This window comes from Dromiciops gliroides, chromosome 1 (assembly GCF_019393635.1).
Source record: "Dromiciops gliroides isolate mDroGli1 chromosome 1, mDroGli1.pri, whole genome shotgun sequence".
Lineage (NCBI taxonomy): Eukaryota > Metazoa > Chordata > Mammalia > Microbiotheria > Microbiotheriidae > Dromiciops > Dromiciops gliroides.
The window spans coordinates 168,722,957-168,750,663 of record NC_057861.1 but is presented as its reverse complement, the minus strand read 5'-3'; the positions used below and the strand labels follow the sequence as shown (position 1 = coordinate 168,750,663).

Genomic DNA, 27,707 nt, shown 5'->3' with positions numbered 1-27,707 from the left:
AGTTGCCTCTCACCTGTATTGGTCAAAAGGGTCTCTAAATGTCTGAACGAAAATAAACAAAATAATGTTATTCCTTTCCCTATCTTTGAACCCCCCTGGAATGAGGGTAGTCTATTAAAATATTACCAAGCTGATGATTAGTTTAAAAATTATTTTATAAGACTGGCTTTTCATATATTGAAGAGAAGAACAAGCAAGGTTGAGTGATATAGTAGAAAGGGCTCCTAGATGAGGTATCAGGAAACCTACAGCACAAAAATGTCACAACCACAAAAAGTGAAAACCACTTTTCTCTCTTATTCCCCTCATTTTTTTATCCCCATCTATCTCAGTCATACCTCTCCAAAGTCCCCACCTAACTCTGCCCTCTAGAATTGTTAACAAAATTACCTTCATCTTAGAACTTATCCTTTTCTACTTCTTTCATCTTCTTACATTCATAAGAAGTTCCTTCTGAAAGATACAGCATCCTTGGCAACCATTTTTAGCCCTGGATACACATTTTCTCATCACCCCGCCCCCCCCAAAAAAAAAAAAACAGGACTAGGAAAAATAGTCATATACTCCTTATTCTCCATTGTTAGTTCCAATTCTTGCCTGTCACCATCACTCAGCAACCTCCTCTCCACCTTCAAGGCTCACACTATCCATATAAATGTTTCTAGCTAGATCCTGGGGGCAATTATTTATCAACTCCCAATCCATCATCCCTTTAAAAAAAAAAAAATTGGTGCCTCTTTTACCAATCTGTTAATTCTCTTTTCATCATTTTCTTACATCACTCTCACTTCTTTCCCAATTTTCCCTCTACCACTCATCTCTTTAATTCTTCCAGGATTTTTGTTGGGCTTGTGTCCAATTTGCATTTTCCTTTGAGCCTTTAGTTGTAGCTATTTTTTTTTCTCTTCTTCTGAGTTTGTCTTATTCTTCCCTATCACAGTAGTAGCTTTTTATGTTCAAGTTCTTTTTTTTTAATTGTTTGTTCATTTTTCATCTTTTTTTTTAACTTTGAACTTTATGCTTAAGGTTGGGCTCTGATCACCTGAGGGTAGTTATACTTCAGGCTTTTTCATACAGCTGTTTTCAGTTAGTTCTGAATGCTTTCAAGGTGGTGTGATCAGGGGAAAGGTGTGGTCACTGCTCTTCTGATCTGTGCTCTATTCTTTACCCAAGAAAGGCCCTTGCTCCCCTTTAGCCACAAGCACTCTTCTTGGCCCTGGAATTGTCACCAGGGCCCTTGTTCCTTTGTGACAAAGCAGAAGTGCTCCTCTCTGCCCTGGAACTATGTCCTAGAACCAAGCATGGGTAACAGAGTTGCTAATCAGTGTTAGCTATTCCCATGGCCAGCAATGGGTCCCTGTGATCTCTTTTTGTCCAGTTGTCTGACCTCCTTATTGAAACAGGGTTGAGAGCTCTGGAAGCTGCTGCTGTTGCTACTGCTGCAACTGGTGCAGCAAAATTGCTTTTGTCCTTCATTCTCAAAGAGGACCATGACATCAAGAGGTGATGCCATGACTTGCACTGAATTGGATTTAAGTGAGGCAGGGCTGTGCAAAGTCACCAACCTCACTCTCTCCTCCAGAGCCATCTGGATCCAGTGGCAAGATAAACATCAGGATGACTGGAAATATATGCTTATGGGATAGGCCTCCACCCTGGTGTTACAGAGCTTTCCTAGGGACCACCTAAATTTCCTTATGCTGGAAAAATGTCTCACTCTGTCCTTTTGTTGGCTCTGCCACTCCTCCTTTTATTTCAATTTTATAAACATGAAAACTTCTGTTTGGATTGTGAACTCCTTGCACTTGGAGTTCCTCACAATGTCTATTTCTCTTGTAATAAATACAGTTACAACCATGGACTTGTGATTATTATTATTTTGGTTAACACTATCTATTTACACGGCTCACTCATTAGAATAAGCTCATTACTGGATGGGGCAGTTAGGTGGCACAGTAGATAGAGCCCTGGGCCTGGAGTTAGGAAGACCTGAATTCAAAATCAGCTTCAGAGATTTACTAGCCCTTACTATGGGCAAATCACTTAACCTGTTTGCCTCAGGTTCCTCGACTGTAAAATGAAGATAATAAACTTCCTCACTGGGTCTTTCTGAGAAACAAATGAGATAATATTTGTAAAGGGTTTAGCAAAGTGTCTTGCACATAGTAGGCGCTTAATAAATGCTTATTGACCTCACTTATCTACAGCATAAAACTGACAAGAATTAAGGAAAAAAGTTAAAAATAAATAGTCCTTGCCCTCTCTGAAACTCATACACAAATAAATCCAAAGCATAAAATGATTTGAAAAGGGAGCAAGAGCACTAAGTGCTGGAGGTATCTAGAGGCATCAAGAAAGGCAAGCGTCAGAGGCGGCACCAGGGGCCAGGTCCTTAAGGAAGCTAAGTAGAGGCAGTGAGCACATTGGGGGGGGGGGGCAACAGCAACACGTGCAAAGGCCTGGAGGCTGGAGATGGCCACAGGAGGGACCAGTTTAATGGCCAGAGAGGTGGGCGGAGCCAGACTGTAAGGGTGAAGATTCTTTCTTTCATCCTGGGAGTCATAAAGGAATAATCCTCAATCCCATTATTCTCAGGCCTAATGAGGCGTCGAGCTGAGCCCTCAAGTCTTTGAAGGCTCCAGAGAGGAAAGGGAGCTTTCTCCTGGGGCCACCCCTCGTGCGGTGTTCCCCTATCAGAGGGCGCTGCTATCCGGCCTTCCCACATCCTAGTGCCAACCGTCATGCATAGCTAAGCCTGCGCCCCAGAGCTTCCATTATAGCGGTTTCACTTCAGAGGAAGACCCGGGAAGAGCCGCAAGATGAAACCCATGCAGCCGGTTCCTGGGCCCCGCCCCCGCCCTTGGTTCTGCCTCCTCGGAGAAGGCACGTCCCACACGCCCCCCTCCGCCCAGCCAATGACCGACGGCGCTTAGTGGACGTGCCTTACGTCATCCCCAACACGGAACTTCGTTCTTTTCCGTGCCCCGCCCCTCCGCCTCTGTTAAATCTATGAAGATGGCGGCGGCGGAGGAGCTGACGTTGCTGGAGAAGTTGCTGGGCTTGAGAAGAGGAAACAAGTATAGTGCTCAAGGAGAGCGCCAGGTGAGGCGACGCGCGGGGGAAGAAGGGTCGCGAGCGCGTGGACGGTTCTGACGAAGGGCTGGGAGGGCGCGAGAGGAGGCTGGGAGCGTGCTGCTTCCTGAATTGCGGGAGCCGGGTCTCCACGTGTGTGTCCGGAGCAGCGTGTTCCCTCCCCTCCCCCATCCTTCCCTCTCCCTTTCTTGTCTAGCACCCCCGCCCCCACCCCCACCCTCTGCACAGACCTAGCTTGGGCGGAGTAGAGGGGATTGACCTGCAACTGTTCTTAGGAACTCGTCCTCACCTGACCCTGGGAAAGTAGAAATGAATGGGGGAGGGTGGTCTACCTCCTCTGGATGCTGGGGAGTCAGTGAATCTCGTTTGAATGCAGATACATTTCTTAATGACAGAAAATCCCGCCCCCGCTCCATCCTTTATCTTATTTGGTATCTCGTTTGAGACATTTCCTTACTTTTAGAGGAAAAGATGAAATTGATTCCTTAAATGGAAGTAGGCCCTACAGTTGCCATAATCATAGTAATATATTTTATAGAGCTTTAACGTTTTCAAAGCGAAATGGATATAAAATCTCATTTGATCCTCACGACAACCCTGTGAGATAAGGTGGTGTTATACCGGTTTGTAGATGAGACCGAGATAAGTTACTTGCCCAGGGTCACACAGCTAAAGTGTCTGAGGTGGATTTGAACAGGAGAGAGGGATCCTCTTACATTTTGAGAATCAGGATGTAATGGGGGGAGGTACTGGACCCTCTTCATCTGCAAAATGTTATTAGAGTTGCTCAAAGCTTGCTTCAGTGTAAAAAGCAATGGACTAAGAAGGATTAACTTGAATGGACTAATAATAGGTACATAGCAGCTTTGTGTGGCAAAAAAACTGGAAACCGAGGGGATGCCCAATCACTTTGGAGAATAGCTAAAAAAAATTGTGGTACGTGAATGTAATGGAATGCAAATAGGAGGAAGACAACATCAAAGACTTATGAACTGATACAGAGTGAAGTGAGCAGAGCCAGAACAGTTTGTACTATAACACAGGTATTAAAAATGGATAATTTTGAAAGACAAGTCTGATCAAATAAACACTTTGTTATTTATTCATGATTCAGAAGGACTAATAAAGAACACAGCCCAACTCCTGACAGAGATGATAGACCAATATGCAGAATAAGAAATGCATTTTTGGATGTGACCAGTGTGGGGATGTGTTTTGTTTGACTGTGCTTATGCAATATGGAAGTTCTGTGGTTTGGTTTGATTTTTTAGCATTGGGCTTTAAAAAGATTTCATCCTGAAATCCAGGTTCTAGTCTCAGATCTGCTACTTAGCTGGTTTTGTGACCTTAGTTATTTCTCCAGAAATCAGTTTTTAATTTTTTTATAATGTGTAAAGATAGTGGTGAGAATCCTAGGATCATAGATTGAAGAATCTCAAAGGCCATCTAGGCTAAAACCATCATTGTATAGATACAAAACAAATCTACAAAGGGTTAAGTGATTTGTGTAGGAGTCAAACCCTAGTCGAGTACTTATCTAAATTTTTATCCCTTTCCATTGTATATACAGTTGATGGCTTTGTACCCCCTGGTGAGTGCCTAGCACAGTTCCATGACACAAACTTCACTTTTATAATAATCAACTACTCTGTGCCAGGAAACTGCTAGGCAATGAGGGTACAAAAACAAAACAGTCCCTGCCCTCAAGGAGATTATGGTCTATAAAGTATCTAAATCTTATAAGAATATTAAAAATAGAGGTAGTATTATGTAGAAAGGGAGTAGTGTGTTGGGTTTAGAGCCAGGAAGATCTAGGTTCAAAACCTGCCTTCATATAACACTGGCTGTGTTGACCATGACTTGATAACTCCACATCAGTATGCATAAGCAACTCCTTAGTATTTAACTGCTTAAGTCTATATCTATTTCCACTGGTTTTTTTCCCCAAGCTGATGAAAGCACAGGGTTTAAAATAATAGTTTAACCATTTATATAGCACATGACTCCTTTATAAAAGTCTTTAATGAAATACTCAAGAGAGTATATAGGGCTGCAGAGAGATGAAGGACTGCACCTTCACAGTATCTATTTGCATCCAGCCAGTCCTTCAATTCTCACTGTCACTCTCTGATTTTGGACCTCATTTCCTCCCTCCTAAACTATTGTAATGGCTTCCTAGGTGGTCTCCCTGCATCCAGTCCATTCTAAATGCCTCAGCTTAAGTAATCATGTAACTCCTCTACTCAAAAACCTTTACTAGCTTTAACCTATTGACTTGTAACAACGTTCTAATCCTAAACCTTGAAGACTATCCACAATTTTGCTATAACTCACTTTTCCAATACTTCCATCTGACTCCTCCAAGTTCTTGTGCTGTACTTTCACATCTTTGTGCTTTTGCTTATGCCATCCCCACAGTTTTCAGTAGACTGCTGTCTCAGCCCATCTTCCCTTTTCCCATTTCTGTTTCAATCCCTCTGTTTGAAGTCCATCTTAAGGGCCATGAATAACGCCTTCCTTCAGCTTCCTCTCCCTTAGCTGAAAGTGTTCTCTAATTTTTTACCTCCTGGACCTTTCATTTGCACTTAGCACACTTCATTGTATCATGCTTTTTTACGTGCAGGTCTTTTCGCCTCTTTTAGCCTGTGGGCTTTCTGAGAGTAGGATTTGTACCTAGCTTTGTATACTGGACATCAGACATACTACACTACTTTGCACACAGGAGGCCCCTAAATGTTTGTGAAATTGAGTTGAAATTTAGAGGTTTAGTTTTACTATCATACTGTTAATGACTTAATTTCTGCATCCTTTGTCGTGTGTGTGTGTGTGTGTGTGTGTGTGTGTGTGTGTGTGTGTATGTGTTTTGTTTTTTTCAATATATGAGGAAAATTTGCTTCAAGAAAAACCTGGGTTTGGGGCAGCTAAGTGGCACAGTGGATAGAGCACTGGCCCTGGAGTCAGGAGGACCTGAGTTCAAATCCAGCCTCAGACACATTTACTAGCTGTTTGACCCTGGGCAAGTCACTTAACCCCAATCGCCTCACCAAAAAAAAAGAAAAAGAAAAACCTGGGTTTAAACTCTAACACAAGCAGGTTACTGAACCAATCTCTCTGCCTCCAGTTCCTCATGTATAAGATCAAGACTACAGAATTTTTGTCAGGCTCAAATGAGAAAATTATGTAAAGCATTATGCAATCATCATCTTTGAATGGCAATGGTTTCTGGGTACTTGAAAGGAGGGGTTAAGTATTTAGTCATAAGTTCATGGAAAGGATTTTTATTTTTTCCTTTCAGATTCCAGTCCTACAGACAAACAGTGGGCCAAGTTTAACAGGCTTGGCTACTATTGCAGCTCATCTGGTAAAACAAGCCAACAAAGAGCATCTTCTGGGAAGTACAGCAGAAGAGAAGGCAGTAGTTCAGCAGTGGTTAGAATACAGAGTAACTCGCATTGATGGACACTCCAATAAGGAAGATATCCGAACCATGTTGAAGGTATTGATCATTTCTCTTTGTCATTTAGAATAAGTGAGTATTTTTAAACAACTTGTGGTTTAACTTACTTAGAAACAGAATACTATGAAATAACCCTACCAACTAATTAATTAGTTGCTGTTTATATATTGGCAAAATCAATGAACCAAGATCCTTAACCATTGTGTTTTAAACATAAATGTCTTGTTCATTTTATAAAATGTTATGGAATAAGGCATTAAAATAGAAGCATTATGATAACCAGAAATGTTTTTTAATTAGGAGACTACTGAAATGTATTTATTGTTGAGTCAAAACTTACCTGCATGTATCTCTCTCTCTCTCTCTCTCTCTCTCTCTCTCTCTCTCTCTCACACACACACACACACACACACACACACACACACACACACACACACACACACACACACACCACCCCCCAATGACTCAGGTTATACTTGTTTTCTATTGTGCTGGCTAATGGCTAACTTTGGAATTTATCCTTTTTGTAATCAGTAGTCATATGTCCCGTTTTTCTGAATTTGATGCTTTTAAAAAAACATTTCTAAATTTAAAAGTATTGTATACAACTATAAATGCTGACTTTTCATTGTTGAGCTGGATAAAAATATGTAAGATTTAACACATTGTCTCAATTTATAGACTGCACCGCACTTACCAGTCTGCATTAACTAGAAGCAGCAAGGTGGTGCAATGGAAAGAGCCCTGCAGTTCTAGTCAGGAAGACCTGGTGCTTACCCCCTGTGTGATTGTGCAAATTACTTGGCCTCTGTGTGCTTTAGTTTCCTCAACTGAAAGATGGGGGTAATAATAACATCTATCTCCCAGGGTTATTGTGAGATAATATTTGTAAAGCATTTAGCATATAGTAAGCACTACAGAAATACTAGCTGTTATTGTCTTTTTTCTATAATACTGATGATATCACTGCTGCTTGTCATTTGAATACTCCTTTTAAAACGACCCAAAGCATATACGCTACTAATTTTGAAGTCATTTTTATATCTGGAAAAAAGTACATATCACATGTGTACCTACTACAGGTATTATGTGCACCCTCCTCTAGTATCAGCTTATATTCATGTAGGTAGTTTCTGTTAATGAAAATCTTTCATAAAATACTATAATAATCTTCACTGACCTTCAGAGGGCCTTGCATGCCTTTTATGCAATAAAACATTACAAAGCTTTTATTACTGAGCAACTTTTTTAAATATACCATCTGATGATAATGGACTGTCACTAAATAGGTTTTCCCTAACCCTGTCCTGTTACTGTCTTGACAAATCAGGGACACAGACATCTCTTAACCTGAAGGAGCAAGGCATTAAAAAGAACATTTCCCTTCATATTTATAATGCCCTATTCTAGACTTCAAAGGGAAACTTTAGATAAATATAGAGGGATTCCTATACATGAAGGCATAGAAAACCATAAAGCTTTCTTATCTTTCTGAAGCCATAATGTGAGATTTAAAATTAGATACAAAAACATTAAACTCCCTTTTAACCTCTCCCTTATTTATCTCTCAGACCAGTAAGTGGAAGAAACCTGATCTTTAGTTAGAGCTTTTATTGTTTGAGAATTACAAGGTGGTGTTGATTAGAGAGGTAGGAAAGTAGAAGTACAAACAAATAGTCTTAAATCTAAGCTTAGTCTATATTCCGTATAGAATTCTACCTGCTCACATCCTCTTTTAAGAAGTATGCAGCAGGATATAGATTTTTGTAGAATAGAATCTTAGCATTTTATTACTTAAGGTGATATTCTGTCCTGAGTACTTTCTTTCCATTAATTTCAATAGTTTTCTTTAATCTTGAGAGAAATCTCTAAAAGAAACCCTTGGGAGAGTCCTAATGTATGGTCCCTTGGAGCCTATTTGTAAAACATTTCTAAAAAGGTATATTAATATATTGTCATTACACTTCCTATTCTGTGATACTGGGGGGTTTAATGCCTAGTAAAACCCTGTTTAGATAAATTAGTGGGAAGGGCAAAAACATTTTAAATAACTTTCTAATCATTTTTCTTCCCAAGAAATAAATTGATTTTTCTTCACCCTGGCCTATGTAATATTGCATTGAGGTTCAGGCCTTTTTAAGTTTTTGCTTTCTAACATAATTTTCAAAGATGCTCACTGTTTTCTCTGAGAGAGCCTTTTGCTTGGGGAAAATACTGTCCTACCACAAAACTGCTTAAAAGTATGAACATCATCTTGGTATGATGTGGGTTTTTCTTTGTCAGAGAAGACTTTTAAGCTGCAGAAATCATGGGAAGCTTTAAGAATTTAAGAAATAAAAAGATCTTCAGCTTTTTGGATTGTTGTCAGTTTTAACACTGATCAGTATGCCATGGATGTTTAGTGAAGAGGAGAACAGGAGTATATGCCTCACATTGTGTGATGATCAACTGTGATAGACTTGGCTCTCCTCAGCAGTGCAATGATCCAAGACAATTCCAAAGAACTCCTGATGGAAAGCGTTCTTCACATCCAGAAAAAGGAATTGTGGATTCTGAATGCAAATTGAACCATACTGTTTCACTTTTTGGTTGGGTTTTTTTTTCTTTTTTGAGGTTTTCCCTTGTATTCTGATTGTTCTTTCACAACATGGCTAATGCAGAAATTTTAAAAAGAGTATATGCCCCTATCACACCAAGTCAATCAGCATTATTGGAGGAACCTAACATGTCATTTACTGACAGTTTCTATAGCATTGGATAAGAGCGTTCAGGAAAGATTTTCCTTGAATTGTTTTTAAAAAGCCTTTGTTTTGTGGAAATTTATTTTGATTTGGGGACCCTACCTTTAGGCTGAGATTAGAAAGCCTTAGGCCCTCAGGGTCTCTCCCCCTCCTCCTCTGCTGCAGCTGAGCAAAAAAGCCCCATGGGCTATACAAGACACCAGGTTAGACAGCTGGGGGGGGGAGAGTCCCCAGCTCCCTCCGACCTGAGCGGAGCTATCTGAAGGATCCAGGCCATGGCTCGAGAGCACCCCCCCCCCTCCCACCAGCTGCAGCTCTGGCTGGTGGATTAGCTTCGTCTGTGGGGGTGAAGGAAGCCCCGAGATTTGAGTGGAGAGAAGAAAAGGTATATATAGATGTGGGAGTTAGATAGAAAAAGAAGAAAGGAGACTAGAAGGAGAGGGACTAGATAAAGGAGATTTGAGAGACGGACTAGAGGAAGGACTAGGAGAGAGGCTGACTAGAGGGGAGCCCGGACAAGGACAGAGGAGAGTTTAAGGACGGAGGAGAGTTCGGTTAGGAAAAGGAGAGACCAGGCTGACAAGGTTACTGGCCTTAATACAAACCAGGGAAAGTGTAACTTGCCCTGAGGCCGGAGGCGGCTGAGGCCCTTATTGTATTCAAGAAGTTGGAAGAGCAGCAGGTGGTGGGAAAGAGGCCACAGGAAAGCAGTCAGGTTGTACTTTATTTCCCTGTATTCCTAATTTGAAATAGTATCTCATAAATAAACTCTGCTTGGATTATTTAGTTAAGAGCCTTCTTAATCTTTAGTCTATCAGTTTGGGAGCAGTGTGGTGGAACTTTACAAACGACCCAACATTAAATTAATGTAATCAGATAGCCAAACAGTCAAAAGTCCCAGTTTAGTCCTCCAGTCAGCTTCAGCCCCCAAATTAGCCCTAGTCATTTAAAAATATTCTAACAGTTTATAAAATAAACTTTGTTCATTAGGGGGAAATTAAAAGCATTTCCTAGTGCTTATTTCTATTTTTTCTGTTAATGTCAAAGATGGATGTCAAGTTGAATTTTAGAAAATTTGGTCTTTATAAGTCTTTCTAAGAATGTCGTCAGACTGTCGTCAGACTGCTCTCATTTGTAATTTGTTGATTTTTTTCTCTTTTAGGATCTTAATTCATATCTTGAAGATAAAGTGTACCTTACTGGTAATAATTTTACTTTAGCAGATATTTTATTGTACTATGGACTTCATCGTTTCATAGTAAGTATTTCCTAAACTTTTGATCACTTAACATAATTTTAAAATAAGAAATGATTGTTTTCATGTTAGTGTTTATCAGATGAATTTGTGTCAACAGGATTAATTTTTCAAGAAAAATGAAAGACAGAAGGGGACTGTTTGTACAAACATTATCTCATTTGATCCTCATAACAACGCTGTGAGTTAGATGCTGTTATCCTCACTTTACAGTTATAGAAATTGAGTCAAGTAAAGATTAAGTGCCTTTCCTAAGGTCACACAGTGTCTAATGTCAGATTTGAACTCGTCTTCCTGACTCCAGACTAAGTGCTGCTATTAAAGAAAAGAAAAGTGGGGGGCAGCTAGGTAGCACAGTGGATAAAGCACTGGCCCTGGATTCAAGAGGACCTAAGTTCAAATCTGACCTCAGACACATGACACTTACTAGCTGTGTAACCCTGGGCAAGTTACTTAACCTTCATTGCCTGGCAAAAACAAAAAAGAAAGAAAGAAAAGTTATATTTGTGGAGAAGATAATATCATTTGTGTAGAGCCTTAAATTATATACTTAGAAACCTTTCCTTTCATTTTATCTCATGTGATCCTCATGAACATATTAAGGTAAGCATCAGTAATGATAGTTCCATCTTACAGATGCAAAAACTGAGGCTCAGGGAGTGTCTTAGTCAAGGTTATAAGACTAATTATTGTATTCTGAACTTATAGTGTATTTAATGTCATTGAAGTGAAGGGGGGGGTGGAGTGGGGAAGAGAGTGAGCTAGGGACTTACCAATCAGGAGAGTAAATATCTCTTGTACAGGCATGTTACTGACATTTGGGGTGTAGAAATCTGCAGTGTGAGGGGTGGAGATCTAAAACTCAGTAGTTCTTTGATTTCCATACAGATCAGATAATCTGCCAGATCTATAGGGAACACCTTAAGGGGAGGACTGCATCTTTGTATCATTATGTTTAGAATAGTGCCTTATACATACAGTGTTTGTTGACCTCAAGCTTTTTCCTGATATTTATAAGTGAGGGAGAGTGGTGTAATGTCACAAAGTTAGAAAGACCTAGTAGTGTCGGCAGTGTGTCTCTGTGTAGGTCACATAACTTCTCTCAGCATCAGGCAGTTCTCTAAGATTGTCCATTAAGAAATCTGAATAAGTAAAAGGGTTCCCATACTGATGAAATCACAGATCCTTGATATTTATTTTCATGATTTATGGTGACGGCAAAAATTCAGTTTACTGAGTATTTATTAGGTGCCAACTACCTAGCATGACAGACAGACAATGGAATAAAGTATAAGTCATGAACTTTATTTCCAGAGGACTATCATAACTCAGTGTACAAGCACAGAGCACATGAAACAGCATACAGAACAACAAAAGTAAAATTTATGGTCAAAACAAACATTATGTTAATAGAAAGAAACAAGGAATCTAAAAGAAAGACCGTAAGAATTGTTTTATCTTGAGCATCTGAGAGGTGTCATTGTTGAAAATTCCCAGTTATTTCCTTAAATAGTAGGCAAGATAAATAGGCTAGACGGTAAAACTAAATGAGTATAAAGATGCTTGTAGCTTTTCAAAATTGAAGAAAACTTCATTCTGATTAAAACTCGGACTTGAACAGTAGCCGATTTTAATTGGAAGAGAATGTCACTGAGAGAATCTTTTTACCCCTTTCCTGGTTGAGTGTGTCCTGATTACTCAGGTATTTCTCTAGAGCTTTAAAGTTTCATCACAACCATTCCTGGAGATAAACAGGAAACATAATATTTTCTTCATTTTGCAGATGGGGTTCAGAAGACATTAAGTGATTTGTCCATGGCCACACTGTTAGAAAGTGCAAGGGTCTGAGCTTACTGTTTACCATTGCTTCTCTGTTAACCAAGCTATGTGTAAAAAGAAACTTCATCTCATTTTAAAGAAAAAAGCCTCAGAAACTGGCAAAAACTTTGCCATTGAAATGTTTCACTATCATCTGTGATGATAGTTTACAGGGCATTTTATTAAAAATAAGAAATAATAAAAATAATTTGCAGAACAAAAAAAAAGATAAAAAGAGCTTAGGATACTTTCATATGCAATTACACTTTTATGAAAAGATTAAAATGTAACTTTTATAGTTAAACTTTATTCTTGATTGGGACTAATTACTTTATTTTAAAATATAAGGCACATTAGATCAAGATTTTTAAAAATACAGATACCTAGATATGCTTTAGAACCTTCCTCACCTCATTAAGTAGAATGCTTCTTTTGAAAGGTCATAGCATAGCATGGTAGAATAGTCTTGATCCAGGAGTCAAAGAGGAATCATTAAACTTGGTTTCTAGGCTTGGCTCTGCCACTTAAATGTTATGTGACCTCCCTTGGCTCCATCATTTGTTAAATTAGGAGTTGTAATTATATTTGAGGCACCTTAGGTGGCTGAATTGCTAGGGTGCTAGACATAGAGTCAAGAAGACCTGAATTCAAATCCTATTTCAGGCAGTTAATAGTTTTATGATCCCAGGCAAGTCACTCTTTCAACATTAGCTACTTCATCTGTAGAATAGGGATAATAATAGCACCTACTTCCTAGGGCATCTGTGAGGATAAAATGTGATAATATTTATTAAGTGCTTTGAAAATATTAAGGCAGTATGTAAATCCTAACTAGTCTAATGTGACCTACATTCTTTGGTTCTAAAGAAAATAAAGATTTCCAGTAATAATATCTAATTAAACATTTAAAACAATTATTAAATTTTATTTTATTATTTTTATTTATTGTTTTTCATGTAATTCAGTATTTTATAATATGTTATTAAACATTTTGAAGTACTGGATTAGGCACCAGCATTGCAAATGTAGATCTGACACATCTGCTTTACCTTACTTAAAATCAAATGGGAATGAAAAACATTTACACAGATAATGAGAGGAGACTATGAAGTGCTAGGGAGAGGTCACATATATTAAGATATTTAAGAGGGAAAGATCTTTTTCCACAGGGTGGGTCTGGGAAGGATTCATGAGAGAGGTGGTTCCTTAGTTGGACCTTGGAGACAGGGAGGGACCTACAACAGGGAAAAGGAAGGGAACAAGCGTTTACCGAGCAGCTATGTGGCAGGTGCTGTGCAAAGCTATCCTCCCAACAGCCCTGTGTGAGAGGGGCTATTATCAGCCCTGTTTTACATTTCAGGAAACCAAGGCATATGTTGTTGTTGTTTTTTTAAGTTACTTGCCCAGGATCACACAGATAATTAAGTGTCTGAGGTGGGATTAAAATGCAGGTCTTCCAGACTTCAGGCCCAGCATCCTATCTATTTACACCACCTAATTGCGTCTATGGAGATAGAGGATGGAACCAGTTCTAAACACAGGTGATATTTGAGCAAAGTCATAGAAACAGGAACAGGAAGGAAGAAAATGAGGTGGAGTATGTCTGTTTTACTCTTAAAATATAGTAGAAAAGTGAATTGCCTGAAAGGCAGATTGGGGCCACATTCTAGAGGATCTTGAATGCTAGAATCGGGAGATGGGGAGCCACTGAGGCTTTTTTTTTTTTTTTTAAATCATAGCCGAGGATAAAGTACCAGCCCTGGATTCCTGGATTCAGGCAGACCCGAGTTCAAATCCAGCTCAGACACTTGACACTTACTAGCTGTGTGACTCTGGGCAAGTCACTTAACCCTCATTGCCCTAAAAAAAAAAAAAAAACCTGGAATGTTCTCCCTCTTACACATCTCCTGGCTTCCTTCAAGTGCCAGCTAAAATCCCCCTTCTACAGGCATCCTCCCTAATTCTTTCTTAATTCTAATGCCTATCCTCTGTTGATTATTTCAAATTTACCCTGAACAAAGGTTATTTGTACATAATTGTTTGCCAATTGTCTCCCCTGTTATACTGTGAGTTCCTTGAGAGTAGAGATTGTTTTCAACTTTCTTTGTATCCCCAATACTTATAGCACAGGGCCTGACACATTAATAGGTGCTTAATAAATGCTTATTGCCTGATACACTACAACAGATCCATCAAGTGGTCAGTTATCCAGCCTCTGCCTGAAGACCTTGAAGAATGGGAGGTCATCCTCTGACGGTCATCCATTACACTTTTGGACAAGTCTTATTGTTTTAGCTAGTTTTTCCTGAAATTAAGGCTACGTTTACTTCTTTTCAACATCTACTTATTGCTCCTTCCTCGTTCTGCCTTCTGGGGCAGAACAAACAAAACCAGTGAATCAACGAGCACTTGCCAAAGGCTTATTGTGTACCAGGTATCATGCCAAATGTTGGGGATACGAAGACAGGATCCAGTTTCCCAGTGGATAAGCAATCAAAGGCTATGAGCCTATCCCTTAGATTTGAAAAGAGTGAGAGTTGGGGAGTGGGAGAGATGGAAGGACAGGAGCAGTTTGATATCAGAAGTCCTTACATTTGGGAATAGCCATACACAGCTCTTATCCCTGGGGCAGGTAGATTCCTGGAGCTCAGGAGCTTGTGAGCTAAAGCAGATCAGATGTCTACCTTAAGTATGGCACCAGTACAGTGAGCCAGTGGGAATGGGGAAGCAGTGTGGACCTGCCCCTTGTCCCCTGGTAGGCTGCTTGAGGGGGTAAACTGAACCAGATCAGAAATGACTACTGGTCAAAACATGCCTATCAGTAGCAGAACTGGCCTGTGAGTAGCCACTGCACTTCCAACCTGAGCAAGACTGGGAGACCCAGCCTACCAAAAAAATAAATAACAAATAAACAAACCTTGCAGCTATGATTATAAATACTTCAGGTTGTGGAATCATTCTGATTACTGTCCTCTTCCAGTGATGCTGAAGAAATTCCCTACAGGCTTTAATTCCCTTCTCTTCCAAGTCCTTTTCCATTCCACATGGCTAGTCAGAAGCCAGAAGAGATATTTTTAGAGAGACACATTTGCTAGGATGAAACATTGATTGTCTTTTCCAATCAGAAAAATTCCCAGTGTAGCTTCTTACAATGGAATATTGGGTGGCTGGTGATCTCGATGGAAAGAGAGCACTTATCTTTTATAACATTACAAGATTGACTAAAATTTGTATTGGAACTTAGAACAGAAATAAGTGTATACATAGAGAGTTCTAGGAGAGAATCTATAAGAAGAACCAGAAGAGTGTCTAGGAGCACTAGCCATAAAAGCTATAGCAGAATGTGGCACTGACCATTCCAGCTTGTATAGGCAGCCAGCTGGCATTTCATCATAAAGTAGTCATTGGAAGATTTTCTCACATTTGTGCAAAAATGGTAAATAAGATTATAATCTTAGGACCTTTTAAGTTGAAAATAATTGCAGAGTGCTATTGTAAATAATATGGAAGGATTAGGAGCAGCATATAGCCATGCTGCTTTGGAGTTGAATAACAATGACGAAATGGTAACTAAAAACAGTAGTTTAGATTTACTATTAGAAACTAATCCTGATAAAAAGGCAAAGTATAAAACTGTTGTTCTATGTGAAATTGTAGCCTAGGGAATCCCATTAAGAAATTTCTAAGTTTCATGTGTTTAAAATTGGACTCAGCTAAATATCTTGTTCACAGTAACCTCCTATTTAATATTTCTATATAATAAACATGCAGATCATGGTCCATCACAGTGTTCACTCTTCTCAGACTTATGGGAAAAGAATGGTAAATCAAACCAGAGAAACAAAAGACAAATTGAAGCAAAAGCTTTTTTGAAATTTATTTTCTACTTCAGGTCTAACTGTAACCTTTGTTCTTGAAACCTAAAATATGAAATTTTTATCTTGGGAAGTATCGATTGGTATGAGAGAGAGCTTGCTACTTGATTTTACTCAGTAGTTGTTGAGATTTGTTTCTACTTGGTTAAGTGTCAGGCAACAGGGAGGTCAGCCCTCTGCCACTTTGTGAGATAATATTTAATGTGACATTTCCTGTGACTCATATTCTGAATGTATAGTTTATCAACCAAGTTTTCTTTTTGGAAAATACTTTGGCAGCTCTCTTCAGTTAAATGTTTAAGTCCGATCCAAAAAATAGCTTTTGATTACAGAATAGCTAAAGAAAAAGGAAACTGACTTGTTTTTCTTTACACTGTTTTGGTAATGATTGTAATGTCTGTTCTTACTCATCTTTTGGGAAAACATTCTGAATACTATTTGTCACTGAGCATCAACCTCACTAGAAAATTTTATTCGAAATAAGGTGCAGGAAACTGAGTAGAGGTTTAAAATGGCAAACCTCTCCAAAAAGACACTAGAGAAGTCTAAATTACAAGTTAACTGGCCAAATTTGGGAAATCATTTAAACACCTGGCCTATTAAACATATTGTTTAGATTCAAGTTTGGTTGAAACTTAGAGATAGTTCTACTTGTCAGAGCTGCTAAATTGCTGAAATCAATAACAATTTTAATTTTATTCCCTTTTTTTGGAAGTTAAGAAGTCATTCTAAACACAATTTTACTACTGTATATGCATCTGCAGTTGGAAAACCAAAAATCCAGAACAATTATTCCAAATTTTCTGGTTATCAGTTCCTTCGTGAGTTAATATACGAGAGATTTTACAATCACATTTGAATTATTTAACAAATATTTGTTTTGACCTACAATGTCTGGGGGACTTTGTAACAGTAGGAAAGTAAAAGGCAGCCTGTTATAACTAATTATTACTAATTATGACCTATTATAACTAATGAATTAGGAATAACACTTAACTAATATGTTATTATATTAACTCTTACTGAGAATTACATTTTATAAAAAACATTCTTAGCCAGTGTAGTTTTCTATGTATAATTCTATTGGCACAGATGGGTGGAGAAATCTTCTTTTGTAGTTTTGATGCAGTCTCATTTCCATGAGCCACATATTCTTTTTGTTTTCTCCTTTTTTAAAAATGAAGACTGATAACCAATGGAAAGTACCTTTGAAATATTCTTTAGTCTTACTAGCTAGTTGTGGAACCGAGGTGGGGGTGGGAATATATATATATTCCATGTTTACACTCTTTCTGGAGAAGTCTTTGTTTATCTGATTCTTCAGACAGGATACCAAATTTAATTTTTCCACAGATGGCAGATTGAACTGTGGGGAAGGAACTGGTTGTGTTTCTCATGTCTGTGGTTTGTCTGTTACTACCTTCTGTCTTTATCCTCTACCTTATAACTCATAAAGATTAACATTTTCTCAAGGAAAACCCTCAGAGTTCCTTGTTTGAATTTGAACCCAGTACTTACCTAACCATGGTGCTTTAAAATAATAGGTATCTACACTACTCCATTCCTCTCCTCTCTCCCCATTCCACTTTTTATTGAATGAGTTAATTTAAATCTGATTCAGATATTTTTCAATTCAAATGTTAATTGCCTTCTGTTTTACACTAAGTTAGGTCCTGGAGATACAAAGAAAATCGTTATGAATTTTTTCAGTCCTCACCATCTTATTTGGAAAAAGAGAAAAAAACTGCAATATTCTTGTCCTATTTGATAAAATGTATTCAACTGTACTTTGAGTTCTCTGCCACAAGAAATAGTTTGTTCTCCCGTCATTTAGCATCATTCATTTGACATAACAACTGGTTCCAACATTCACTTTCTTCTGAGTTGAGTACTGTGGTAAACTTTTGACTTTAATTGAAGCGAACATTTCTCTCTGCATTGTTGAACTGTACTCTCTTTTTAGATACTATTTTTGGAGTTTAACACACATATGTTGTTTGCAAGAAACATTGGGGAAATCAGTTGTATCTTGGTCCTTTGAGCTCCCTTTCCCTCTGGAATCTCACCTCTTTCAAAAGCTCTTAGAGCTTCCAGATCCTTTCAGAACATGACTTTGGTATGAACTGGCAGTTGGTGAGCCTTCTTGTATCACACATTGGCTTTGAACTGAACAAGAAAAAGAAAGCTAATGCAGACCTCTACCCAGTGGTTGGAACTTTGACTTTTATCTCAGTGGTGGCCTCAGACAACTGGTCTTTGCAACTTTCTATCTCCTATTCTAAAATTAACTGAGCTTATGTAATGTCTGTTTGGTTTTAGGTTGACCTTACATTTCAAGAAAAGGAGAAATATCTGAATGTGTCTCGCTGGTTTTCTCACATTCAACATTATCCAGGCATCAGACAACATCTGTCTAGTGTTGTTTTTATTAAGAACAGACTTTATACTAATACTCATTAGAAGATCATCAAGATTTCCATGCCATACGGAAGAGTAATTGAAAATTGTTTAAAGGAAATAGAATTCTGGACCTTGTAACTAATTTAAACAGATATCCAGTCCTTTGCAGGCTAGAAGAACTTTTGATAATGTGTCGAAGTATGTCTAAATGTTTCATTTGTTAATTTGCAGGTTTTTATGTAAAAATGGAATTGTAGTTTTAAAAAAACTTGAATCAAAATCAAGTTCTAAATTGCCTTGTTTTGTAGGTGAAATTATTTTGACAAAGTTGAAATCAGTGATTCAATCTTTTTTTTTCTAGTGATTCAATCTTAATGTTAAAAAAATCTTTTAATATTTGTTCCTGTTTAGCTATTTATTGACCTCTGTACCATATTTAAATTTTCATTTTTTCATCCATGAATGTTTACACTAGTTTGTTTACTATAAAACTTTAATAAATTGTGCCAACGATACAGAAAGGGAAAAGAGATTTATTTGTTTGCAAATATTTATGTGCTCTAGTAAATATGGTTGAAAAAAATATTTTTTGTTTCTTTTCTGCAGTCAGTATTCATTGGGGTGAAATTAAGAGCTGAATTGCCCTTAGGGGAAGTGGAGTGATATATATTCTCTTGAGTCAATGGATTTTTTTGTTGTTATTGTGTTCAATAAAATGCAGTAAGTAAAGAGAGAAGGATAATACCAGGAGGTTCCTCTCTGAATTAAGATATAATGAATACTGAATTTTCTAAACCAAGTCACATCACTCAAGAGTATACTTCTTAAATTGGTGTAACAGGAATAAAGAAGGTTATCAATACATGTCTATATAGCTTTGAACTCATATTAACAAAGTCTCCTTTTCAAACTAGTGGCCTTTGGATTCTCATTATTTAATGTTTTGACTACTGTTATGAGAAATAAATATGAGAAATAAATATTCAAGAGATACCATGATAGAAATCTTAATGATCCCTTAATTGTATCTAGAATGGGAATTCTTAATCTTTTTTCTGTCATAGACCCCTTTGGCAATCTGATGAAGTATATCAACTGCTTTGCAGAATAATTGAAGGAAATAATAGATTTCCTTTAGAGCTTAGTCAAAATAAAGATGTAGTTTTTTTCCCTATCGAACTTTATAGCACTCTCCAAAATCAATCCCCTAATCTTTTAGGGTCCATGTTCCCCAAGTTAAGAACCCCCCTAATCTGTAACATTCTTAATTTTCTAAAATGACATTTAAACCAGAAGCTGCAAAGGCTTATTGGCATTATGGTCACAGTAATATCAGTGCCCAGTTTTCGACTTTAATTTCTTACCCATTTATCAGATAAAAAGGAACTCCTTTTCTAAACAGCTTCTGTCCTCCACCCTCACTTTTTCACCATATATCTTCCAACCATCCATACCCCTAACTGTGCAAGTGATCTTCTTAACTCAGAAGAGAAATCTCCCACGGCTAGGGCTGCAATCAGCTTATTCAATTGTTTCAACCATCCCCAATTGAAATACACTTTCCCTAGAAACATTGTTATAAATTGTGGTTAGATTCTATGCTACTTTTGGTACAATGTGTATTTAGGCTATATCATAAATTGGCTTATCTTGGCTCTTGACTTGTTCATTTCACTTATGCAATTTTCCTTGGATTTATCCACTCCTTTCTGTCTTGTGTATCACCCACCTGAGCAGCATCTTCCTAACTGGTCTCGCTGTCAGATTTTCTCCCCTCTCCATTCTTCACCCTGATTCACAACCCTGACTCATTGAAAGACATCTGTTGTCTATTGAAAGAGTTCTTTAAGGCCCATCTCTAATATTTGCCTCCATGAAGTCTACTTTGATTCTTCTCAACAGTCAGAAATTCCTTAATTCTCTGGGCATCCCATATCACTTAGTATTTTCTGTCATAGTTGTTCAGATATGGATGCCATCTCCCTCCACTTTCCCTCCATATGCACAAGTTGTGAGCTTCATAAGAACAAGACTGTTTTAATTCTGTTTCCATCAGTTGAAACTCCTATTGTGTTTTATAACATTGACACATTCTTCTTGTAATCCTTGTCATGGTTCCTAAGCTTTTTAGACATTTTTTTAAATTTTTGTAAAGTAACACTAAAGAATTTAATTTTAGTTACTTTTAAAATCTTGTAACTTTGAAACAAACACCTAATTTAATTATGGAGTTATAATACCATGCTTTGTATTTAGTAAAACATTAATAAATTAAATGGATTAAAATATGCTTGTGGGTTTGTGGTGCCCAACCATCATTTAACATTTCTTTAGAGAATGATGCTTCCAATTTTGAAACAGAGGACTCCCTATATAGACTTTCAAAGACTTAGGGTACAGGGTATAACACAAACTACACTGCCTTTAATTAAATCTAAAATGATTCAGAAGGGATTTCACTGTCCTGCAGTTTATCCTGGTCATCTATTATATAAGTACCAATAAAGTTATATTTATAGATGACCCAACTCTAAATAGCCCTGATAAAAGTTTTGGTTTTAGATAAAATAGGCATATCTTTCACTAAAAATTGCATAAATGTGAGCTGCATTCTTACAAAGTTGAGTCATTAGTACATGGAATCATAATGACCTTTTGATACTTTCTGATTTAATGGACAGAATGAACCTATTGCTGTTCCCTGATTTAATGGAGAGGATGAAAGCTGTTAAACTCCATTATTTTCTTGTCCTTTCAGATTTTAAGAAACTTCTCCACCCTCTTTTTTCCCCTTTAATTTCAATCTGGATCTCATTACACTAGAATGCTGTTATTGACTGCTGCCAGATTTTGGTCTTTGTCCTCTATTTTCCATGTTTGAGACAGTTGTGTGATCAATTTTTTTTTTTTTTGGTAAGGCAGTTGGGGTTAAGTGACTTGCCCAGGGTCACACAGCTAGTAAGTGTTAAGTGTCTGAGGCTGGATTTGAACTCAGGTACTCCTGAATCCAGGGCCAGTGCTCTATCCACTGCGCCATCTAGCTGCCCCTAGTAATGTTTTAAAATCTAACACATGGGGGGCAGCTAGGTGGCACAATGGATAGAGAACTGGCCCTGGATTCAGGAGAACCTGAGTTCAAATCCGGCCTCAGACACTTGACACTTACTAGCTGTGTGACCCTGGGCAAGTCACTTAACCCCTGTTGCCCCGCCCCCACCCAAATCTAACACATGAAAAAACAATACCTAATACATCTGTCCTTCACAAAAGGAAAGTCTCAAAGCTGATAAGATATTTTATTAGCTAAAAAGTACCAAAAGTCATGAGGTGGTTTATATCTCCCAGTTCATCAATACTACATTCTCCTAATGTAAGTCAAGTTAACCTCATTTGATTTAACTTAGATCTTTTTTTTTAATGTAATAAACATTTTTATTTATAGTTTGGGGTTTCCTCCTTCTCTCTATCCCCTTCCCCTCCCAGAGGCAGCAAGCAATCAGATATAGCTTCTACATGTATGATTATGTAAAACATTACCATATTTGTCATTTTGTACAAGAAAACTTGATTAAAAGAAAAAATGAAAGTGAAAAATAGCATGCTTCAGTCTGTTCCATCAATATCAGTTCTTTTTTTGGAGGTGTGTTTCATCAACAATCCTTTGGGATTGTCTTGGATCATTGTGTTGTTGAGAATAGTCAAGTCATTCACAGTTCTTCATCAAACAATATTACTGTCTCTGTGCACAACGTTCCCTTGATTCTGCTCACTTCACTATTCATCATTTCATACATGTCTTTCCAGGTCTTTTTAATTTATATCTTGACACTGGTTTAGTGCTTATGCCTGTGTATCAAGATCATTTGCTATAAAAGTGAATCAAGTTCATGTGGAAAATACTCAGATTAGTAACAATAATTTCCACTGAAATCTAGCAAAAGGACATTGAGTAATATATTTAAATGTATCTTTATGCCCAGCTGTACTCAACAATATTCAATAAATATTAGATGCCTAATATGTGCAGAACATTATGCCGGATTAGACAAATTAGCTAAAACAATTCCCTTCATGGAGCTTATAACCTAGTGGAGAAAATATATACAAAATGATGACAAATGCAGACAAAACATATAAAAGGAGTCAGGTTGGAGTAGAATATGACTTACATAAAGAAGGTGGCATTTAAAAAAAAATTTTTTAAAAGAAGGTGGTATTTGAGTTGGTCTTTTAAATCATGGGTAGAATTTCAACAGCATACATCATTGAATTAAGAGTTAGAAGGATAGGGGCAGCTAGATGGCGCAGTCGATAGAGCACCAGCCCTGGAGTCAAGAGTACCTGAGTTCAAATCCAGCCTCAGACACTTAACGCTTACTGGCTGTGTGACCCTGGGCAAGTCACTTAACTCCAATTGCCTCTCTCTCACATGCACACACACAAAAAAAGAGAAGGATATTTAAATCAACTCCCTCGCTTTCTAGATCAGGAAAAGTACAAAAGTAGAATTTACTTGGGGCATATATGGGGACCTATGGTAATTCAGTTTGATTTGGTGAGTAATGTGAGAAATAAGGCCTGAAAGATAAAAAGTCATTAGTTTGTGGGACTTTGAATGCCAAGCTTAGATGCTGAAACTTTTTTACACAAGTATAGTATGGAGCTGTTAGAAGGTATCAAGCATGGAAGTTATAAGAACAGATCTATGGTTGAGGAAGATTAACCTTTTTCTTTAAGAAAAAAATATTCTCTCCTCCATGGTAGTGTTCATCAGTAATATCCCTTTCCACTACAAAAACAAGATTTCCCCCTTTCTCCCTGTCTGAATCCCTCTCTTTGCCTCCTCATCAATTCTATAGGCTTTCTTCTTCCTGAGAGAATACAAGAGTTATCTTGCCATCATTTTCAATTTTTCACTTGATTATGTTATGTCACATTCCTGTCCATCTTCTTCCTCTTCTCACCCCATTCATGTACCTTCTCATTTGGGGGCAGCTAGGTGGTGCAGTGGATAGAGCAATGGCCCTGGAGTCAGGAGGACCTGAGTTCGAATCTGATCTCAGACACTTACTAGGTGTATGACCCTGGGCAAGTCACTTAACCCAGATTGCCTCAAACATCCAGAGCCATCTCCACAAGTATTGCTGTTTGTCTATCCGTCTCTTCCCACTGGACCCTGATGGCTCTGAAGGAGAGAGTGAGGCTGGCAACTTTGCACAGCACTCCTTCACTTAAATCTAGTTCACAACAAGTCATGACATCACCTCCCGATGGCAAGGTCCACTTGGAGAACAAAAGACCAACAACACTTTCTCATTTTGTAATTTATTCCCTCAAAAACATTGACTCAAGTATGATCAGGGTGCTGAGAGATTTAGTTGATGATTTTTAGGCCTGCTTCTCCACCAATGCTTCTATTTACCTTCTGCCTTCACTCTTTGTTGTTATTTTCCTTGGTTGCTGTAGTTGTTTACTTTTCTTGTATTTCTGTAGTCTAGGGTTTACAAAGCAAATAATTTGTTGGAACTTGTTTCTCTTTCTAGTACTGCTTTGAATGCCTCTTTTTTATTGAACTATCATCTTTTTTCATTGTTAGACTCAAATTTGTAGAGTATGTCACCTTGGGTTGCATATTGAGATATTTTGCTCTTTGGAATACATTATTTAATTCCTTCCTGTACTTTCTGGTGGATGCAAAATAGTCTCATCTTATACAAATGTCCTTTCCTTTAGATTTGATGGTCTTTCTCCTGGTCATTTGCAGAATTTGTTGTCATTGGAATTGTTAGCAAACTTAACCATTACATGTCTTGAAATTTGCAGCATTTTGGTTTGTTTTTTTCCTAGAGGCAACTTCCTCTCTTTATTATTTATAATTTACCCTGTTGTAGCTTGTTTGTACATAGTTATATGCATGTTGTCTTCTGCATTAGATTGTGAGCTCCTTAAGAGCAGGGTGGGGGCGGGGCAACGGGGGTTAAGTGACTTGCCCAGGGTCACACAGCTAGTAAGTGTCAAGTGTCTGAGGCCGGATTTGAACTCAGGTTCTCCTGAATCCAGGGCCAGTTCTCTATCCATTGTATCCAATGTTTAGCTCAGGGTCTGGCACATTTATTGACTGGCTGATTGACTAAGTGTTGCATTAAATAAAATTATCTCTTTGGATCTTATTGATATATATGGTATAGCAATCCTTAACCCAGTAGTTTGTATTCTAGGGTTTATTGAAAACTCAACTACTTATGCTATAAAATGTACCCCCTTGATAACTTGGTATAGCACTAAGTCTATACAATAATTTAAATGGTTTCTTTATTTATTATATTTGATTAGCCTAATCATGAACAACAAATCTCTCTTGAATTGTTATTCTTTATTTCTCTACAGAGTATTTTGTGGTCCAGCCGATATATTTTGAGGGTATTTTGGTAGCTTAATTCCCAAATATAGCATTCATTTTATAGTTCTTTTGAATGAAATTTTTCCTATCATTTCTTCCCTCTTTTTGTAAGTACTATACAGAAATGTTGATAACTTTTGTGGATTTATTTTATATGCTGCTTCATTACTGAGTTAGTAATTGCCTTGATTAGTTTCTTAGGTCTTCTCACTCAATCAACATTTGTGACTACAGTATCTGTGAAATTGTCATTGTGGTGAACTCCTGGTATGGGAGTTTTCTGGCATCAAGTTGGGATTGAACCCTACCTCCATTCAATTCCTGCTTTAATAAAGTCATAAGCATATGGCTTCCATTGCCTTGCATATCCTTTCCTGAGTGTGACCAGGTAACAACCTTGGGATGGATATATTCAGGAGATAAGCATGTGAATTTGAAAGGTCCAGAGGTCTGGGAGTACAGTGGCAGTAGGGTTCACTAGGAAGGTAGTGGAGGTGTTGCCCAAAGTGGAGGTGACTGATGCAAGAGAAAATATCTGTATTGGAAAGGATAACCACCAAAAAGAATGACTCAAGCTCAGCCCATTTTACCAGCAGACAAGTAAAACCAGGAATGGTTGGACAGTGCCATTGCAAGGTTAAATATAAAATGCCTATTCACAATTTTGCAATTGCTTTATGGTCTGATGAAATTTAAATATTAGCTTCCTAGCAGAGGTTACAAATTAAGACACTGAATCTTGTTAATGCCTACTTGTGAGTTCTTTGTGGTTAAATAAATATAAGATGTTTGAACATTTGAAATATATATGGATAAATTATAGAATATATGTGAATAAGTTACTCTAATTCTGGATTCACCTGTGATTCATATTACACATTGAGAACACTTTTTAGTTCTCTTTTAGGGAGCCCCTTAGATTTTTGAACCAAAATCTAATTTACTATAATTAAAATTGTCTCTGGTATCAAGATGGAGACCTAACAAGACAGTGAGTTTGAGAAAAAGGAGCCCAAGAAGCAGGCTTTCCAAGACTAAATCCCATACAGACTACGTAACTGGGTACCAGACAAGCAGTGGTATAGTACATTAGGCCCTTGTGAGTCTAGCTGAGCAGTCTCAATGCTAGACTTATTTTCTTGAGTTTATTTAAGACACAATCCTATCCTCCCTTCACATATGCCAGGGGATATGTAATCTTTTTAAAAAAATAGTGTACCAAACATGTCAAAAGATGGAAACAGTCAACATTAAGGGAATTACAGAAAGTCAAGCATACTAATATACTACTGATGGAACTATAAATTGGTACAAAACATTTTGGAAAGGATTTTTGAATTATGCTAAGAAAGTGATTAAAATATCTATAACCTCAAACCCAGAGATCTGGCTGCTAGCTATATACCCCCGAAACAACAACAACAGCTAACATTTATACAGTGTGTTTCACACTGTATAATCAATTGATCACCAAGGGGCCAGTGATATAAAATTCCAAAATAAACTATTGATATCTTTTGTTTTTTACATCACCAAAATTTCCCCCCAGCATCTCTCCCCTGAGCTAGCCCATAGAACAAATAATATTTTTTTAAGGAAAAAAAAAAGATAAAATCAGTAAAGCTCATCAATACATTGAAAAAGTCTGAAATTTACATGCAATGAATCACACTCATGGATCTTTTGCCTCTGCAAGAGAATGGGATAGGGTTCTCTTTTCGTTTCTCTTCTTTGGAGCCATGCTTGGGTTTTTTGTTTGTTTGTTTGTTTTGTTTCTGCAATTTTGTAACTTTCACTTTTTAAATTGAATTTTATTTTAATTTATAACAATTTAATTGATTTAATTAATAATTTTATATTTTAATTAATTTTCCCTCCTGCCAACCCCGTCCCAAAAAAGAAAGAAGCAAAACCCCTGTTATAAATATATATAGTAAACCAAAACAAATTCCTTAATCAACCATGTCCAAAAGTTTAAAAACAAAAGTGCTCCAATTTGCATTCTGATTTCATTACCTTTCTGTCAGGAAGTGGGTAGCATGTTTTATTTTAAATCCTCTGGAATCACAATTGGTCATTCAATTGATCAGATTTCCCAAGTCTTTTAAATTTTTTTTGTCTTTGCTATATTGTTGTTATTACAAAAATTCTTCTGGTTCTACTCATTTTGTTCTATATTAATTCATACAAATCTTCTCATGATTCTCTAAAACTATCCCCTTCATTTCTTGCAGCACAATAGTATTCCATCATATTCACATGCAAAATTAATTGTTCATCCATTCCCCAATTTATGGCACTCCCTTAGTTTCCAATTCTTTGCTATTATAAAATAGCTGCCATAAATAGGTATGTATCTACAGGTCATTTTCTTCATTCTTAGATTTCTTTGGAGTATAGACCTAGTTGAGGTATTTCTGGTTCAAAAGGTATAGTGACTTTTTGAGCACAGTTCCAAATTCCTATTCAGAATAGCTACACCAATTGACAGCTCCAACAACATTGCATTAATTTGCATGTTTTCCTTCAGCACTGCCTCTCCCCCAGGCTTTGTGGTTTTCCAATTTTGTCATCTTTGCCAATCTAATAGGTGTGAGGTAGAAACCCAAGAGTTGTTTTAATTTGCACTTCTCTAGTTAACAATGATTTAGAACATTTTTCATATAAC

At 37.5% G+C, this 27,707-nt stretch overlaps 1 protein-coding gene across 1 annotated transcript; it reads left to right on the top strand.

The window, feature by feature from the left end:
- Window positions 1–2,975: 2,975 nt before the first annotated feature.
- On the top strand, window positions 2,976–21,605 carry EEF1E1 (eukaryotic translation elongation factor 1 epsilon 1). Its single transcript, XM_043979714.1, has 4 exons — window positions 2,976–3,102; window positions 6,389–6,589; window positions 10,454–10,549; window positions 18,559–21,605. The coding sequence occupies exons 1-4, from the start codon at window positions 3,010–3,012 to the stop codon at window positions 18,697–18,699; spliced, it is 531 nt and encodes a 176-aa protein (XP_043835649.1). The 5' UTR covers window positions 2,976–3,009; the 3' UTR covers window positions 18,700–21,605.
- Window positions 21,606–27,707: the final 6,102 nt, after the last annotated feature.